Below are 17,646 nucleotides of genomic sequence, written 5' to 3'. Positions count from 1 at the left end.
TGGAAAGGACAGACTTCATCTAGTCCTGGAGGAGGTGCGGGCAGGTCTCGAGGAGGTGAGGACCAGCAGGATGGTAAGCATGAGGCAGCAGGGGGCATGGACTAGGTGGGAAGGAGCGCTGGAGAGGAAGCTGACCTAGAATGAAATCTGACAGGCAGAACCACAGAGCATCCAGTTCATGGTCCATGCTGTCTACCACATGCTACCATTGGCTGATTGGCTGTTCAGCTTGAAAACGAGAGTGAGGAAAGCAAAGGAACGACTTTGAGAGGCACACACAAGGCTCCTTTTATTTTGTATCTCATCTGATCAATCCAATACACAAAAGAGCTGTCAAAACTGGTCAAAAATGGCTGAAATGGATTCTTTGCTGATTTTACTTTGCTGTGTCATAGTATCATTACTGTGTGTGCAGACTTCCTTCAGATATCAGTTCATTAGACCAGAAATATTCAACAGGGGGTCCGTAACCCCTAGGAGGTCCTCAGAGTTAGTTCAGGGGGGGCTGCCAAATTATGTCTATAAATTAATTTTTCATTCAATATAAATTTTCAACATCCTTTTTTTAAATACATTTTTGCCATACAGTTTCACCCATGCGGCCCAGTTTATTGCAACTTCATTTTATACAGTATGTGTAGTATGTCTCTCTTTTAGCTAAGGGGTCCTTGGCCTAAAAATGTTGAAGACCCCTGCGTTAGATTAACTCTTTTTTTCAGAAAGAGTAAAAGTTATTGTGCAAAAAAAGAGTTAGACATCATGGCCATTGTATACGGTTACTATACCATGGTTATGAACCAATCACACTGCTTGATTTGAGCTACACATCTTATAATAACATACAGTCCAGTATAGAGGAACAGGGTCTGTCTGTGGACTGCGGGAAGTGACTTGGTGCAGTGGGCGTAACTTGAAGTTGTTCCAATCAGAGTCCGAATAACGGGAGATGTCAAAACGAGATGTCAGCAAAGCTGGACCAGTCAGGATACAAGCATACAGAACCTCGACTCTGGAGGTGCAGAGTGGACGATGTCCAGCTGAACTGGACCAAACTGTTGACCTGCTGCTGCTGATGGCTGAAAGACAGAACAAATACATTTTTACTCATTGTTTTCAATCATTAGTTTTTTTTAGTATCACCATTTTCCTTTGATTTCATAATGGTCTTATTCTAAAATTTCATAATGATATAATAGGATGATTCCTGGAAAGAACTATATAACGTGGTACTTATTGTAGCCTGGGAACATTAGGACAATGTAAACATATAGTGAGTACAAACTTATAAGCCCACATGATTCAATTCAATTCAATTTGATTTATAGTATCAATTCATAACAAGAGTTATCTCGAGACACTTTACAGATAGAGTAGGTCTAGACCACATTCTATAATTTATAAAGACCCAACAATTCCAGTAATTCTTGAGCTCTTCCATTGTTATGTTGAGAATGAACATGAGAATGACTGTTGTACTTACCGATGACGAGTGATGACAAAGCTACCAACCCAAACAGAACACACAGCAGAACCTTGTACACACTGCTGCTCTCCTGTAGAAACACACAAACATTTTAACTCAACAACAATCTTAAAGTGAAATGTAAAGTCTAACAACAGTAAAAGAGGATACAACTGTTGTGGAAACAGCGTCTACAGTGATCAGTTGATAGCTGGGATCACTACAAAAAAGGGCGATATCTGGAATCTCTCTGTTTATCTTACAAACGTTGATACAAGGCGTTTTCCCCTTTACTTTAGCTATCAACCATTAGTGATTCAAGCTGCCTGCCCCTTTATCATATTCAATAATTGGAAGGAACCGTCGAGCTGTTAAGAAAGTAAAAGCTGTTAATTAGCACTCAAAGTTTTTTTTCTCATTTATTTATTTTTCTTTAAATTGTATCATTGATATTACTGAACATAAACTTGAGACTCTCCTGGATAATGTCATAATGTTTATATCATGACCACAAGTTTGCATTATTTACAATTTTTTTTTCTGAGAAATACCGTTTTGTCCATCAGTTTGGTGGGTCGGATGGGTCGTAATGCCTGCTGTTGCCATGGAGAAGAGTCAAGTCGAGTCAAGTCATACACAGTAGAACAAATCACCGTGACGTTGCGCCAACAACAACAATCACTTCTATGTGAACAACTGGCAGTTGATTTGAATTGCGGAGATATGTGAAAGCGGCAAACTTGTTTACTTCCAACCCGTTCTCACTTGTAAAAAAAAGTTGAACTCATAAAATACGGACGTTCGGGCATTGGCTGTCAGCATCAGATACAACGTAAAAAGTGCCCTTCAGCGTGTGTAGAACCCCCCGGGGAGAGCAGCAGCTACAGCGGGTTTGAAGATGACGTAGCACTAAGAGCGACTACGGTAGCAAGTAGTATGAAAGCCCGAAAATACGCATAGGGAGGTTGTTTATGGTGGTGGATGGGTCAAACAACACAGGATGTTTACCCAGGAGAACGGGGATCGTGCCACGTTTCCTAAACCCAACCGCCCCATTCTTCTTTTCCTAAACCCAGCCATCCCATTCTTCTTTTCCTAAACCCAACCATCCTGTTCTTCTTTTCCTAAACCCAACCTGTCACGAATCCACTAGTGGGGAAGTGACAAGCTGGGCTTCCCTGGAGCCTTCTCTCTCTCTCTCTCTCTCTCCCTCTCCTCTCTCACAGTGCAGTGTGTGTGACTGGCCACTCCCTGGATTACTCGCAGCTGCAGGCAATCTCCAATCACCCACCTGTTTTCCGTGGCTCATCAGCGCAGCTTCTTAAGCTGTGGCTGCTCTCTGTTCAGCGCTGGATAGTTAAGTCTAGTCATGTAGGGGAACCTCCAGTTTGATTCTGTCGCGGTACTTTTGTAACCTGCTGTTTTGTGCCTGCAAACCTGAATGCTGTTTTTGTGTTTGAAGGAGAACCACTCTGCTCTGCTCAGCCTGCCTGTTGACGCCACTCTCCACCTGCCTTCACCAGTTCTGCATGCTTCGTCTCCCTGCCTGTGTCCACAACCTGCTCTGTCGCCTGAGAGGATTTCCCACCTGTCCGTTCTGCTACCTGGTCTGCTTCAGCAATAAACTGTGTTAAACTTTGAACTGTCTCAGTCTGCTTCTGGGTTCACGTCACAAATCCTGACACAACCATCCCGTTGTTCTTTTCCTAAACCCAACCGTCCCGTTCTTGTCCCACGTTTCATGGAAATGTAAGCCCACCCACGACCTTGTCCTTAACCTAACCGCCTCAAAAGTGATGCCAATAGTCCCGACCAAACGCGTTTAGATCTGACGCTAAAGGAGACTTTTAGCGTCAATAACAACGCCAAAGGCACCTGACCAAGGGTCCATATTTTACGCGATGGGAGTGAGAATGTTGTTATTTCTGTTGTCATTTTTAGCTCTAAGTGTAACGTCTAAGGATATAAAAGGTAAACACGGAGGTCAGACCTATCGAAGTTTCTGCTGTGCTTACTTTATGTACTGTGTGGCTTTGCTCGCATCAAAACTAGCAGTCACCAGTCCTTTTCTTTAGTCTGTGGTCCAAAAGGTAAATTAGGTCTCCAAACTAACATGAGCATTGATATGAGCAGTTATTAATAAAATATGAAAGCATCAATCATGCATTTAGATAATTGAAATAACAATTGGAACATTAAATTGTACATGACGCAGTGATTTTCTACCCAGAAGTTATTGTAAATGACTTTTTGACTGGTTCTATAGAATCAAATGGTAACAGAAGTTATCTCAAGACATTTTTTTTATACAGAGCAGGTCTTGACCATACTCTTTAAAGAGGTGTGAATCAGAGTGGAAGCAAAAATCTAAACGATTCTTAAATAAAACGCCAGGGTTACTGAATTGGTCCAAAATTGACCAGGCTGTTGAAAGTAACTTGATTTCAGCTGCAGACTGTGTTCACAGTTTTCACCAGAGATGGGAAGTAACGAAGTACAAATACTTCGTTACTGTACTCAAGTAGATTTTTCAGATATTTTTACTTTACTATTTATTTTTGTGGCAACTTTTTACTTTTACTCCTTACATTTTAACACGAATATCGGTACTTTCTACTCCTTACATTTTAGAAAATTGGCTCGTTACTTTAGTTTTGTACAAAAGGTCGTCTATCAGGAGTGTTTGTGAGTGCACGTCGGAAAATAGCGCGGACACGCGCCTCACATCGCGAGCCACACGGAGAAAAAAGGATAATCAGTTGAGATTGTGTGTGCGTCCTTGAGAACTGTAAGTCGTAATTTATGTGGTCAGTTAATTTAAGCCTGTTTTGGTCTATAGTTCTTGCAAATTTAAAGTAAGTTAGCTAGTGATTTTGTTTGTGTTAACCTGTTAGCTAGATTGCAAGTTGCTTGATCTTAATAAAGCATCAAAAGAGAGAGGTTGGACACACCTGGGGCGAAGTTGGAAACCAGAATCCGTTTTAAATACAGTCCTAATCTAGTCCTCATTAACAAGTTTCAAATAATTTCACTGGAGTTACCGTTATTATTTTTCGCATCATCAATACCGAATTCAATCTAATTGGATGGGAATATACTGTACGTTGCTCTTGACGCACCACTACAAGAAGACTCAACAGATTCGGCCGCATTCATTTGCAGCAAATCATTGTGGCTTGATGGTGGTAACGTTAGCACTACTTAGTATGATGGCGACATGATTGAAAATGAAGAAAACGGAGATCCCAGAGATTCAGCAGACAAGCAGCAAGACATTCCCAATCATCCCTGGCCTTATCTGAGAGAGATGTTTACGCATCAAGAGTGACTCCTGGCGAATGTGCTGCGTAACTCATAAAGTATGGGGAACTTCTTAATTAATGTCTGTTTAGTAATTCATATTTAATCCTTTATTTTCTTTCCAGAAGCCATATTTAAGCACACACACATACATGTAGATTCCTTTAAATGTTAAGGGGAAGATTAAAAAAGAGAAACTGGATCTGTGAATTCTCACAGAATCACAACTAAATACATATATTGCTACTCAGTTAGAATCTTATTTACCTGGAGTTCCAGTCTCTGTCACATTAATCATATATGTGATGTTTTAGGCCTACTGGCAGACATCTATGAAGGTAAATATGGTGCAAAACGTGAGAGCTTGTAGAATACGATGTGAGAACTTGCAGAACAAAAAATCTGAACTTGTATGTTAAAATTTGCACTTGTAAAACTAAAATTTGCACTTGTAAAACATATTCACACACGTGGTCTGAAAAAATTTGCACTTGTAAAACTAAAATTTGCAATTGTAAAATAATAATAGTAATATTCACACACGTGATCTGAATTTGAAGTCACAAAAAGAAAAAAAACAGGAGAGCTTGTAAAAAAAATCTGAACTTGTAAATTGAAATTTGCACTTGTAGAAAATATTCACACACCTGTATTCTGAATGTGAAGTCGCAGAAAAAATATTCACAAATGTGTCGATTGATATTTGCATGAACACAATGACAGCTGCAAACTTGTAATGCAACATTTACTTGTGTACTTTTTTTTTTTACTCAGGTTCATTTTCCATCAGAATCACAACTCAGTGATTACAACCTCTCGAATCTGTCTCTGTAACTTCACATATGTGCTCTCTCACATCACAAAGTGGCCAATCTGCGCCTCGACTTTTGCAACACTTCTTGCGATACATTTGGTGCAAAACTAATGTGTACCTGTGGACTACGGCTGTGGAGCTCTGAGCCAACAGAACGGGGAAAGCAGGATTTCTATCGCCAGATGAGGGACAGCTCTGTCCGGCTTATTTATGTAGCATGGAAGCCTGGTGGAATAGCAAGCTAGCGTTAGCTAACTAACCAACCAGCCCGCTTCTAAATAAATACCTTTTAATTATCTTAACACTTTTTAACAGTCAAACTGAAACACTGGCGGTGAGCTCCAGGTCCTGCAGCCGCAGACGGACCGTCACCAGTGGGTATCGGCCAGCGGAGCAACATCGCTATTATTGCCAGAAAGCTTCGCTGCCGACCTCGACCTGCAGTCGGAGCTCCAGCGGGACACGGAGATCCCCACACCCGGTAGCAGCGGCGCATCCCCCGGCCATGACCACAGCTTGCTTTGCTGATGTTGTGCCCACATTTTGCATCACTGCCAAACATTGCACCCACTTGGGCAGCAACAATAATTTCTGCAGAATGAGTGTTCCTTAACTAACATATCTGCTGAGAATTACATCCACCTCGTGGGCAGCAGCAATCATTTCTGCCGAATAATGCGTCATTTCTTAAACCTCGTTGCTGGCCGAGAATAGCACCCAGGTAGCAAGGAAATGATAGAGTCTGATAAAACAATAACATTGATGTCTCTAAACGTATTTAAATTATAATCATCATTGATGAACATGACAAAGAAATGTATATAGCATAGCTTTTAAACAGTAGCTACTTTGCCTTATAAAATCATTATTTCCCCTTGTGGATGCAAGTCTCGGCAGGGATGCAGAACTTGCCACGTGCTACCCGCTGATGACGGTCCATCTGCGGCTGCAGGACCTGGAGCTCACCGCCAGTGTTTCAGTTTGACTGTTAAAAAGTGTTAAGATAACTAAAATGTATTTATTTAGAAGCGGGCTGGTTGGTTAGTTAGCTAACGCTAGCTTGCTATTCCACCAGGCTTCCATGCTACATAAATAAGCCGGACAGAGCTGTCCCTCATCTGGCGATAGAAATCCTGCTTTCCCCGTTCTGTTGGCTCAAAGCTCCACAGCCGTAGTCCACAATTTAGAGTTTTACACCAAATGTATCGCAGAAGTGTTTGCAAAGTCGAGGCGCAGATTGGCCACTTTGTGATGTGAGAGAGCACATATGTAACAGAGACAGATTCGAGAGGTTGTAATCACTGAGTTGTGATTCTGATGGAAAATGAACCCGAGTAAAAAAAGTACACAAGTAAATGTTGCATTACAAGTTTGCAGCTATCATTGTGTTCATGCAAATATAAATCTACACATTTGTGAATATTTTTTTATTATATTTTTTTCTGCATTCAGAATACAGGTGTGTGAATAATTTCTACAAATTTATTAAATACAATTTTTTCGTTTTTTTTTTTGTGACTTCAAATCAGATCCCGTGATAATTTTAAAGAAATTTTTGTTTTACTACTTTACTTTATACTTTAAAGTAGAAGGTTGATGACCGGCCAAGTTACGGTGAATGGGGCGTTGGCGTGGAGGTTAAGCTGAATAGCTAAGGTTGGACGGTGTTCTTAACTCCCAACTAATGCGATGATACAAGCGCTCCGTACATGGTTATGCACTCATAAAAGCGATGGATTGTAAAGTTTGTAAGTACACCAGAAGTTTATGAACACTTGCCTGCTCTCTTCTGCTCTCTGCCTCTGCTGCTGCTGTTACTACCGGGCGTAAAGTGCTTAGGGACTCTATAAATTACTACACAAAAGGATGCAACAAAATATTTATAATTTAAATTAAATAGGTAATGTTCCAAACTTACCTCAATTGTACTTGTTCCTGCTGGTTATACTACGCCTTTACTTTAAAAATAAGTTAAAAAATGACCTGGGAAAGCTTACCACAGACAACACAAAGAGAGAAAAATGACAATATGTAGAATAATTTGATAAGAATAATCATTAAGTTCACTAATAATAATGAACAGGTAAAAGCTTTGGATAAAGATAGGTGAAATCTCGAACCATCACTTAAGTAAATTTCAAATTGTACTTTTACTTGAGTAAAGAAGTTAAATCAGTACTTCTGCTTTTACCAGAGTATTTTTTAACACAAGTATCTGTACTTCTACTTGAGTACGAGAAGTGAGTACTTTTGCCATCTCTGGTTTTCACCTTTAGCTGTCTGAATTTATTTCTAAAGGTAACCACAACAATATTTTCACACAGGAAGTCTGTCAATCTCACCTCGGCCGCGATGCTGCTGGGGGAGGAGGTAGGGAGGAGCAAGTTTGTCGGACCTGCAGGACAAGGCAATGAAAGCAGATGTTTTCAGTGCAGCTGTGTCAGCAACACGAGTCATGATGAAGGTATGAAAATAGATCTATCCATGTTTATGGAGTTCTGATCTAGAGTTTAAAGCTCAATATGAACAGATTGGTCTTCACTAACAACACTTTTAACTAACAGGCAGAGTTCAAACTGTGAATGAATCCTCCTGCTCGACCATCATCCACTCTCTCTGTGTTTGTGTTGTACCTGCTGTAAATGTTGATCTGGTCGTCTGTGGAGCTGAAACAGAAACTAGTGTAGCATTGACATGTGCTACACCAGTAAAGATCATCAGTCTTCATCAGAAACAAATGTTACGCTGACCCAAAATATGCTGCAGACAGCTGTTTGACTACAGAGAGAACTGGAGGAGAAGCTGATTGAATGCATCTTTGGATTTCCTGGTGCTCTCCTTTCCAGTCCTGTCCAACTGTGACTCTTTATATTCCGATGCATAATCCCAGTAATCTGAAATCTTCAATACTAACTTCTAACTCTTATGATACAATTTGCCTATTTTGTTATAAACTAGAGCAGTGCCTGTTGAAAACATGCCTGTTCTCTGTTGCTCTGCGAATGTCACATCAGTCTGCATTCATCTCAGTTTCTAAGTTTCTGAAGAAAACCTACTGCAGACTGGAGACCATCTAGCTTTAACAGATCAGACTTTTCAGTAATATTCAGGTTTTAATTTGTATTAAACCCTGGGGGGGTTAGGCTGAGGTCAGATTTAGGTCCTATTCATGAGTCAATTAAGAATAGGGCCCTGTACAGGATGTACTAACATAGGTCTAGGACAAGCAAAGCATTTTTTAACTTGTGTAATAACACAAGCGTTGGGGAGCTTATTCCCTGGAGTCCTTATGTTTTCCCGCCCCGCAGTTTTCCTTGGATTAGGGTGGCACCTTGGTCCTGCTCAATGCTCTGCTATGCCCTGCTACACCCTGCAGTGCCCTTCCATACCCTGCAGTGCACTGCTACTCCCTGCTACACCATGCTATACCCTGCTACACCCTGCAGTGACCTGCTACGCCATGAACTACTATTTCTAGTCATAGTTCCATTCTCTCCATTGTGACTATAATTGTCACTGTAAATAGTACCCCCAACCGGCACCGTCAGACACCGCCTACTAGAGTGTCTGAGGTTTCTCCCTAATGCCAGGTTCAGAATACTAATATTGTCTTTCACGACGGTCACTATGTCACATGAGACAGACACATTGCCAAAAAATCTGTGTGACACCAACTGGCCCCCAGAGCAAGTTCATAGGTTGATGCTTTTGGTGGAGCAGCAGCCTCTCAAAAACACACACAATTCTTTTAGAGATTCAGCAACTGCATGGCTTATTTCTGGCTTAAAATGTTTTCAGAGATACACTTCAGTGAACTATTTCCATAAAATAAGAGATTGTATTCCGAACAAGGCACTGTTTGGAGCCCTACATGTAGTGTTTGTCCAAACAGATGCAGCCATTGTGGTTGTAGGAGGGCGGGCCTGTTTTCTTTGTTTGTCAGTGGTCAAAGTGAAGAGAAACAGATAACTGCTAGTGACTAGCCCACTAGCGTGCAATGCTGGGAAGCGGGGCGATCCCTGCCGTGAAAACAACGCCTATACGGGCACTGTGTGTATCTTTCCCCCACCAGACAGCAGCTGTAGCGTCTCTCCTTTTTCCGTCATGTTTACATATGCGCGCCAGAGTCAAGGAACACGTTGTAGTATTCGTCACACTAGGCGGAAAAAGACATGCTAGACTTTCTGCGTTGTCGTCGTGAAGCGTCCCAGACGTTGGGTCAAAATCGGGCTGAATTCGTGTAGTCTGATCCTGGCATAAAAGGACGGTTTCCTCACCATCGAGGTTTCTCCCTAAAATGAAGTGTTTCCTTACCACTGTCGCACTAAATGCTTGCTCTTGGGGTGATTACTGGAATTGTTGGGTCTTTGTAAATTATAGAGTGTGGCCTAGACCTACTCTATCTGTAAAGTGTCTTGAGATAAAATATGATTTGATACTATAAATAAAATTGAATTAAATTGAATATTGGGCATTTTTATATCTGTGTTACCGAGTCAACAGTTAAGATACGACTTAACGTAAACAAAAGGAGAGGAAGTTACTGCGGGAACAGAACTTTCTCACAAGCGCTCGATCTCTCAATGTGAACAAAAGTTAAAAATAATTTGTGTATCTGCCCCTGTGATTCAAGTCTGCTCCAAAATGCAATGGGTTGTTGCTTGGCCCATGCTTCACCCTTCCACCAAGTGTCATGAATGTAGTTTTTCTGTAATCCTGCTCACAGACAAACAAACAAATTTGTGTTGTACCTGCTGTACATGTTGCTGACGTGGTCGTCTGTGGAGCTGAAACAGAAACCAGTGGAAGATTAACCTGTGCAACACCAGAAAAGATCACTGCACAACATCGTCGTCATCAGAAACAAATGTTACTCTGACCCAAAATATGCTGCAGACATCTGTTTGACTACAGAGAGAACTGGAGGAGAAGCTGATTGAATGCATCTTTGGATTTCCTGGAGCTCTCCTTTCCAGTCCTGTCCAGCTGTGACTCTTTATATTCTGATGGAGAATCCAAGTTATCTAAATCCTTCAATACTAACTTCTAACTTTTCTGATACAATTCCCCTTTTTGTTATTAAAGGTCCAATGTGTGGGAATTTCTGTGAGATCATATATCGCAATCAACTCTCTCGCGCCACGCAGTTCAAAGTACGTATTACAGCTACGGTAGCCTTCACGCTTCATAAAGAAGGTCTTTTGCTTTTTTCAATATTCTTTTTATTTTTCTGGGCGAAGATCCTGAAACTCGGATTTTGAATACATGCATGAGGCGGAGTGGCAATCGGGAGAGTCGGGAATTTTCCCGGTAGGCCGGTAGTGTTTCGAGGCTGCTCAGGCTGGTCTGATTGCCCGCTCCGGCCGCTGCCCGGTCGGGGCGGTCTGATCGCCCGCTCCGGCCACCACCATCAATTCCATGGTGGTGGTAAATATTCATGAAAAAGGACACGTTTGTGAATGGGCAACACAGATTTTGATAATGAACAACTAAACACATTACAAACTGGACCTTTAAAGAGACCCTATTATACTTTTTGGGGTTTTCCTGTCTTTAAGTGTAGTAGTTATTTTATTTTTATTACATGGCTTGGTTGAATTCTAAGGCATTCTGCGGTCTGTTATTTTCTTGATAACACACCATTGCCATGGGTAGCAGAGCGTTGCCATGGACGCAGTTCTGTTCACTCTGGAGGACAGCAGCTATCAATCCGCTGAAAGAAGTTCAGATCATTTGTCAGCTGTGGCAAAAAGTGGGTAAACGTGGATCAAGTTCTGTCCTCCAATTCAAGCAATGACAGCAGATCTGGTGAGTGCCATCGCTACATCTTTATATACGGTCTATGATCGCTATGCAGTAACAGCCGTAGGGACAACAACGCTAATTAGTTAGCTTACATTGCAACATGTTTACGTTACAGGTGTGTCAACTGCAGCGGCTCTGCAAAAAGGAAACGAGATGAATGAGGACACAAACGTCAACATAAATATTCCCAAAGAAGCCATTCACTGTGTCTCACTTCACCGTCAACGGAAATGTTCAGTGAATTAGCCCGCTAGCTCACTACAACGCTTCAGCTAATGTTGTGTCAATTCCTGCAGTGATTAAAACAGCAGCTGGGTAGTTTGTCCACCTATAGCTAGCGATAGCACGGCAGCACCCTATAACAGCCCGACTCATAAAATATACGGGTACTACCACAGCCCGTAAGGGGGTAAAATGCGTGCCCGGACCGGTGGCTTTTCCCAGAAATGTATTCAATGCAGGAGGGGGAAATACTGTGGGGTTGTGAGTAATAGACGGGTAGGGTACAGCTACAGAGTTTACGTTGCTATGGACGCAGGATTCCAACCATAGAGACGTAACTGACTATTTTCTTTAGCGGAAGCAATACAATTGTATTTAAATCAATAAACTCCTTTTTAAATTTATATTTTGTGTCAAATTATTGATTTATTTGGTAAGTAGCCATGTAATAAGTGGGATAATGTAGAGCGAGGCAGTTGTTATAGAGAATACAACCCCTTCAGGCTGATTCGGGGTTGTATTCGCTATAACAACTGCCTCGCTCTACATTATCTCTTACATAAAGAACAAGTCCAAATGGAGCTTTCTCTCCCACAGACAGCACTTTATCTCAACTGCCTGAAACGCCTCGCTCACATTCCTGTTAGAAATTCCTCCATTAGTGATGTCACTGATTGAGAAAGCCAGTGCTGCCCATAGGTGCTGCCTGATCCGCCCAGTAGCTTGTTTGAATTTGGTTCAATTCAGAGTGGGCCAGCTGACCAATCAGAGCAGACTGGGCTTTTCAGGAAGATGAGCTGCAGCGATGGGCAGTATAAGGCCGGTTACACACTGGCTGCGTTGTGTGAGCGTGTCAGCTGCGTGGCGTGTCTGTTTATATTTCAGCTCCCACGTTAACAGCAGAGGTGTCAAGTAACGAAGTACAAATACTTTGTTACCTTACTTAAGTAGAAATTTTGGGTATCTATACTTTACTGGAGTAATTATTTTACAGCAGACTTTTTACTTCTACTCCTTACATTTTCACGCAATTATCTGTACTTTCTACTCCTTACATTTTAAAAATAGCCTCGTTACTGCTATTTCAGTTCGGCTTGTTTTCATTCCGGCTTGTCATCGTTCAAAAAAAAAACACAGACTCAGCCTGAAATAAGTTATTGTTATAAGTTATTTTTATTACATTTTTAATAAATCACTTAAATTTGACTGTGGGGCCTTAGCAATACACAAGCTGTTCTTTAAGGTCGCCTTGTGCTCCTTTTTTTTTAGATAAACTTTTTATTGTTTAATATTTTTGAACATACAGAACAGACAAATACAGTTGAACAAGGTGCTCCTTTTTTGTGGAGGTGGGGTAGTGCACTATAGCCCCCTGTGTGGGCTAAGCTTTTGTCCTTAATGGCATTTTTTCCCCTTACATTACTTTTACTTTTATACTTTAAGTAGTTTTGAAACCAGTACTTTTAGACTTTTACTTGAGTAAAAAGCTTGAGTTGATACTTCAACTTCTACAGAAGTCTTTTCAAACCCTAGTATCTATACTTGTACTTGAGAAATGAATGTGAATAATTTTGACACCTCTGGTTAACAGGTTAGAGCTTACGCTCTGCCTGCGTGACACACACTCAAGCAGCACCGAAAACACGTGCATGCTAGAAATAGAATGGACGCCTATTTTTCACGCGACACGCAAGCGTGTTGGAAGCGTTTCCAGGCAAAATAGAATAGGAAAAGATGTTTATATGTCATTTAGACACAAATACATATTAATAAATAAATAAATTTAAAAATGTCTAGGTTTTGATATAAATGTAGATATATAAATGTAATTAAAAAAAAATAATTCTAATTGCACCTGTCAATCCAGAAGGAAATATTCTGGAGCCTATTTTGTCAATCCTACTGACGTTGTCTTTGCTGTAATCAGATCAGTATATATTTATTCATTTATTAATTTTATCAATGAGATAACATCCATGTGTCCAGACAAGGCTAGCAGCAGCAGCACCGCGTCAGACATGTTTCTGGTGTGTAAAGACATAGGAAATACCACACAGCCGCCACGCAACACGCAAAAGACACGCCATGCTCACGCCACGCAGCCAGTGTGTAACCGGCCTAAAAATCATAATATGTTTTTTTTTGTGTGTGTGAAATTTTAGGCCTTTATTTGTATAAGACAGCTGAAGACATGAAAGGGGAGAGAGACGGGGAATGACATGCATCAAAGGGCCGCAGGTCGGAGTCGAACCCACGGCCGCTGCGTTGAGGAGTAAAAAGTCTGGTGTAAAATAATTACTTCAGTAAAGTATAGATACCCAAAATTTCTACTTAAGTAAGGTAACAAAGTATTTGTACTTCATTACTTGACTCCTCTGCAAATATGATGCTAAAAAGGAGTATAATAGGGGCTCTTTAAAATAATAATTTCTCACCTCTCTCAACAATCAAAATGAATTGATGATTGTCATCATTGAACCATCCGGGGATTTCCACTCTGCACCCGTAAAATCCAGCATCCGTCTCTGAGATGTTCAGTATGGTCAGAGAAACATCTCCATCGCCCAGTCGTCCCAGTAACTCATACCTACTGGAAACTCTGGTTTCTTCAATCACTTTATGTCCGTCTGTAGAGATGAGCTGGTTGTTGCAGCCTTCAATTGGTATTTGTCCTCGACCCCAACAAACTGACAGTGCTTTGTAGCGTTTGATGTCATACTTACAGGACAGAGTGACATCTTCACCTGTTCGACCAACAACTGTGCTGCTGTCACATTCACTAACTGTGAAGACACAAATAAATAGTGGTGTCAACAATAATCGATTCGGCAATGCATTGCAATGCGGGGCATGCACGATTCAGCATCGATGCGGCAAAGTGCCATAATCGATTATGTCACTGTTTATTTTCTGGCCTTGAGTGGACAATAAAGTTGTGAAGTTTCTGTCACTGTGGCTCTGTCTGCTGCATCAGCACACGTCATACAGAGCGGCACGAAGCGTGTGAATGTTAACATTTCACATTTTCACCTCAGGTAATTTATAACCAATTAATTTGGATACAAGCGTTGCATTTTGGATTCTGAACAGCGATTCTCGCGCTGCGCGCACACACACAGCAGGGCTGAGGTGTGTGCGTTTCACGCAGCACATGTAGCTGGAAACGTTACCGGGGATTATTTACCGACGATGGCGCAGATGAACTAACGCTACACTCGTTAGCCTACTGTAAGTAGCCTACAATAAACCCTCAATGATTACAGAGTCAATACTTATCAATACCCACCTACCTGTTGTACAGGCAGAAAGCGATATTTTAGTCTGCTCTGTCTGGCTGTCCACTCTCGTCCACCGCGCTGTGCAAACACAGCTCTACTCTGCAAATAGCGACTTTACAAACAAGCTAAAATGAAAGATGTAGTTTGTAGTCTAAGTGTTTATCTTAATTCGCAACCAATCTTGAACTTTGGACAAACTCTTGTCCGTAGCTGCTGTCTAACCATCCTCTGCTGGAGCGGTAAACCTATGGAGTGTATTTAAAGACCAAAACAAATACATGTGGCTACTTAATTTGCACGTGAAACGCCGCGTTCTTTATTCTTGATGGATGAGCCGGTTGTTATTATTTAGCAACAACATTGTCTTATTTCAAGTGAGGCATACAGGAGGAATGCTAGCCTGCTTCTCAGTCCATTCATCATCACAGCTGCTGTTTTCCACAACTTTTCACTTCAGACTCTTGACAGTGAGATGTTTCCCTGACAACAGGCCTTTCTTTCTGTAAGTATTTTCCACCAATCAGGACACGGATTACGTTTCAGTAATCAAGTCTTTAACCATCACTCCTCAGTGAATTGCCCCCTAATCTGAGATCATTTTCTAGTTAAGTAGCCTTCGTAGTTATCATTAACTGGGGGCCAGTAGGGATTTTTTTTTTTATGTTGAGACCTGCTCATGACTGATGAAAAATTTGCCTTGTGTGCAGTAGAATGTTGATGCATTGCAATGCATCGCAATGCATCGTAGAATCGAATTGAATCGAATCGTTACCTGGTGAATCGTAATCGAATCGAATTGTGAGGGCAGTGCCAATGCACACCCCTACAAATAAACATTGTAAATATTGTTGGGAATGTCCAAAATAAGTTCCTGAGGCCGGTCAAATCTGACTCCTATTAATTCCTGCGTCTTCTTTTATGGACTTATGTTCACTCTACAATCAGAGACGATGAGTTCAGTCAGCCAAGTCCAGCATAAGAGTTACAACACAGCTGTGGGTTCACAAAACAGAGACTATAGGTCATTTTATAGGTGTGTGTAAAATCGACCCCTCTGCGTCTACGCCGGACCCTACGCCGTAGCCTGACGTGCACCTTTAACTACACATCGCAGCGACGCACATCGCAGCGACGCACGCCCCTCGGCCGGTTGCATTTCCCCCGGCTCATTTCCTGGTTCTCCTTCTCCATAAACAACATGAGATCAAGGAGAGGGTTAACTTCTCCTGCTCCAGATCTCCCACCGTGGGCAGAAAGAACAGGGGAGACACTTTGGTTCTCTCACTAGGACTCTAGAGTCGCTACTCACTCTGAAGATAATCGCCGTCACTCTCTCACTTCTCCCTCGCTCCCCACACACACACATGCCAGCTCGATGCACACACCAGCGCACAAGTATAAACATCAGGCCACTTACGTAGGCTACGGCGAGAGTTCTGCGTGGAGCCTCCGCACAACTGTAAAACGGCCTTAAGTTTCCCTAGCAACAGACATAAAGTCAGGACTCGGTCCACCAAGATCTCGTCCCAAGTGAGCCCCGTCCTATCCTTACCCTAGTCTTTTAGTTTCTTCTTGCAGGGTGGTGTCTTCTTGTCTCTAGGCAGACTGTCATCTTTCACAACACATGCCAGGGTTCAGGCCATCTGTAGCTTCCTTTTTCTTATACACATTTTTTTTACCCAACTGTCTGGTTCATATGCTTTTGTACCATATAAGGCTTACTCTATTTTAAAGATTTAAGCTTAACCTTCTGTGCATCAGAGATCTTCTTTGTGCGGGGAATGCAAATGTGCCTCACCCGGAGTAATTTTAACCACTTCCTCAATGACTGCACACAATGAGCACAGTGTAACTTTAATCGTTAATATTCTGCAATATAAAGTCCCACTTTGTGTTAAAGCTAAAATCTAACTTCTGCTATTCTTACATGTTCTAATCTGCTTTCATTTGTTTTTACTGTTTTTTTGTTATAAACTCTAGTTACATCTTTGTCATCTGTTTTTCTGAGCTGAAAGTCACAATTTCCCACACGAGTCAATAACGACTGAACTGATCTGACAGAAATAGAAGTAAAAACCACAGCATGTTGGTTTTGTGCCCTTCATCAGACAGCTGGTATCTGGGTTTTTTTGAGCTGCAGCTCTTCAGATGTTACTTTTGTTTGTTTATTGAAACAGAAACCACTCTTATTGACTGACAAATAACTTTCCAAAATACATTAGTAATTATAAGTGATATTAAAAATGAGTCTCTTTCAAAAGTAAAAGTACAAAAACAAAGAAAGAAATGGGTTGGAGGACAACTCTGTTACAAATAAACAAGGAAGGAACTATTGGAGAAAATAGATAGACAAAAAAGAGTGAAGATAATTATGTAACTACTACTAATAATACTACTGCTAATAATAACTACTAATAATAATAAATGCACACGGTCACAAAATGCACATACAAAACACACCTACAGGCTGAAGTTTAGGTTAAGTTTAAAGTTGAGTTCAAACCTCGTCAAACGTAGTTTTTGCTCTTCTATTAATCAGTTTGATCACTTTGACCTGAAGTCACTGATAATGTGATTAATGAGTGAATGGAAGTTACCTGTGAGGAGAGCCAGGAGCAGAACGAGCTTCATCGTGAACACACTTACTGAAACACTGAGTCACCACAGCTGCAAGGTCTTACTGCGCACTGGAAAGATCTTCCAGTTTCGCTTCATATAGAAGAAAACACTATTTGGTTTGAGAAATGATCCAAACAAAACCAAAT

General features: G+C 41.3%; 1 protein-coding gene across 1 annotated transcript; it reads right to left on the bottom strand.

Annotated features, from left to right (window-relative positions):
• Window positions 1-276: 276 nt before the first annotated feature.
• LOC120547582 (hepatitis A virus cellular receptor 1 homolog) lies at window positions 277-17,546 on the bottom strand. The gene is made up of 8 exons (XM_039783063.1): window positions 17,479-17,546; window positions 14,039-14,386; window positions 10,328-10,363; window positions 8,210-8,275; window positions 7,919-7,971; window positions 2,014-2,058; window positions 1,481-1,553; window positions 277-1,076 (listed from the first exon to the last, which is right to left on the bottom strand). Exons 1-8 carry the CDS (start codon window positions 17,510-17,512, stop codon window positions 802-804), a joined length of 930 nt encoding a protein of 309 aa, XP_039638997.1. The 5' UTR covers window positions 17,513-17,546; the 3' UTR covers window positions 277-801.
• Between the last annotated feature and the right edge of the window lie 100 nt (window positions 17,547-17,646).

This window comes from Perca fluviatilis, chromosome 19 (assembly GCF_010015445.1).
Source record: "Perca fluviatilis chromosome 19, GENO_Pfluv_1.0, whole genome shotgun sequence".
In the NCBI taxonomy this organism is placed as follows: domain Eukaryota; kingdom Metazoa; phylum Chordata; class Actinopteri; order Perciformes; family Percidae; genus Perca; species Perca fluviatilis.
This window is presented reverse-complemented; position numbering and strand designations above follow the sequence as displayed.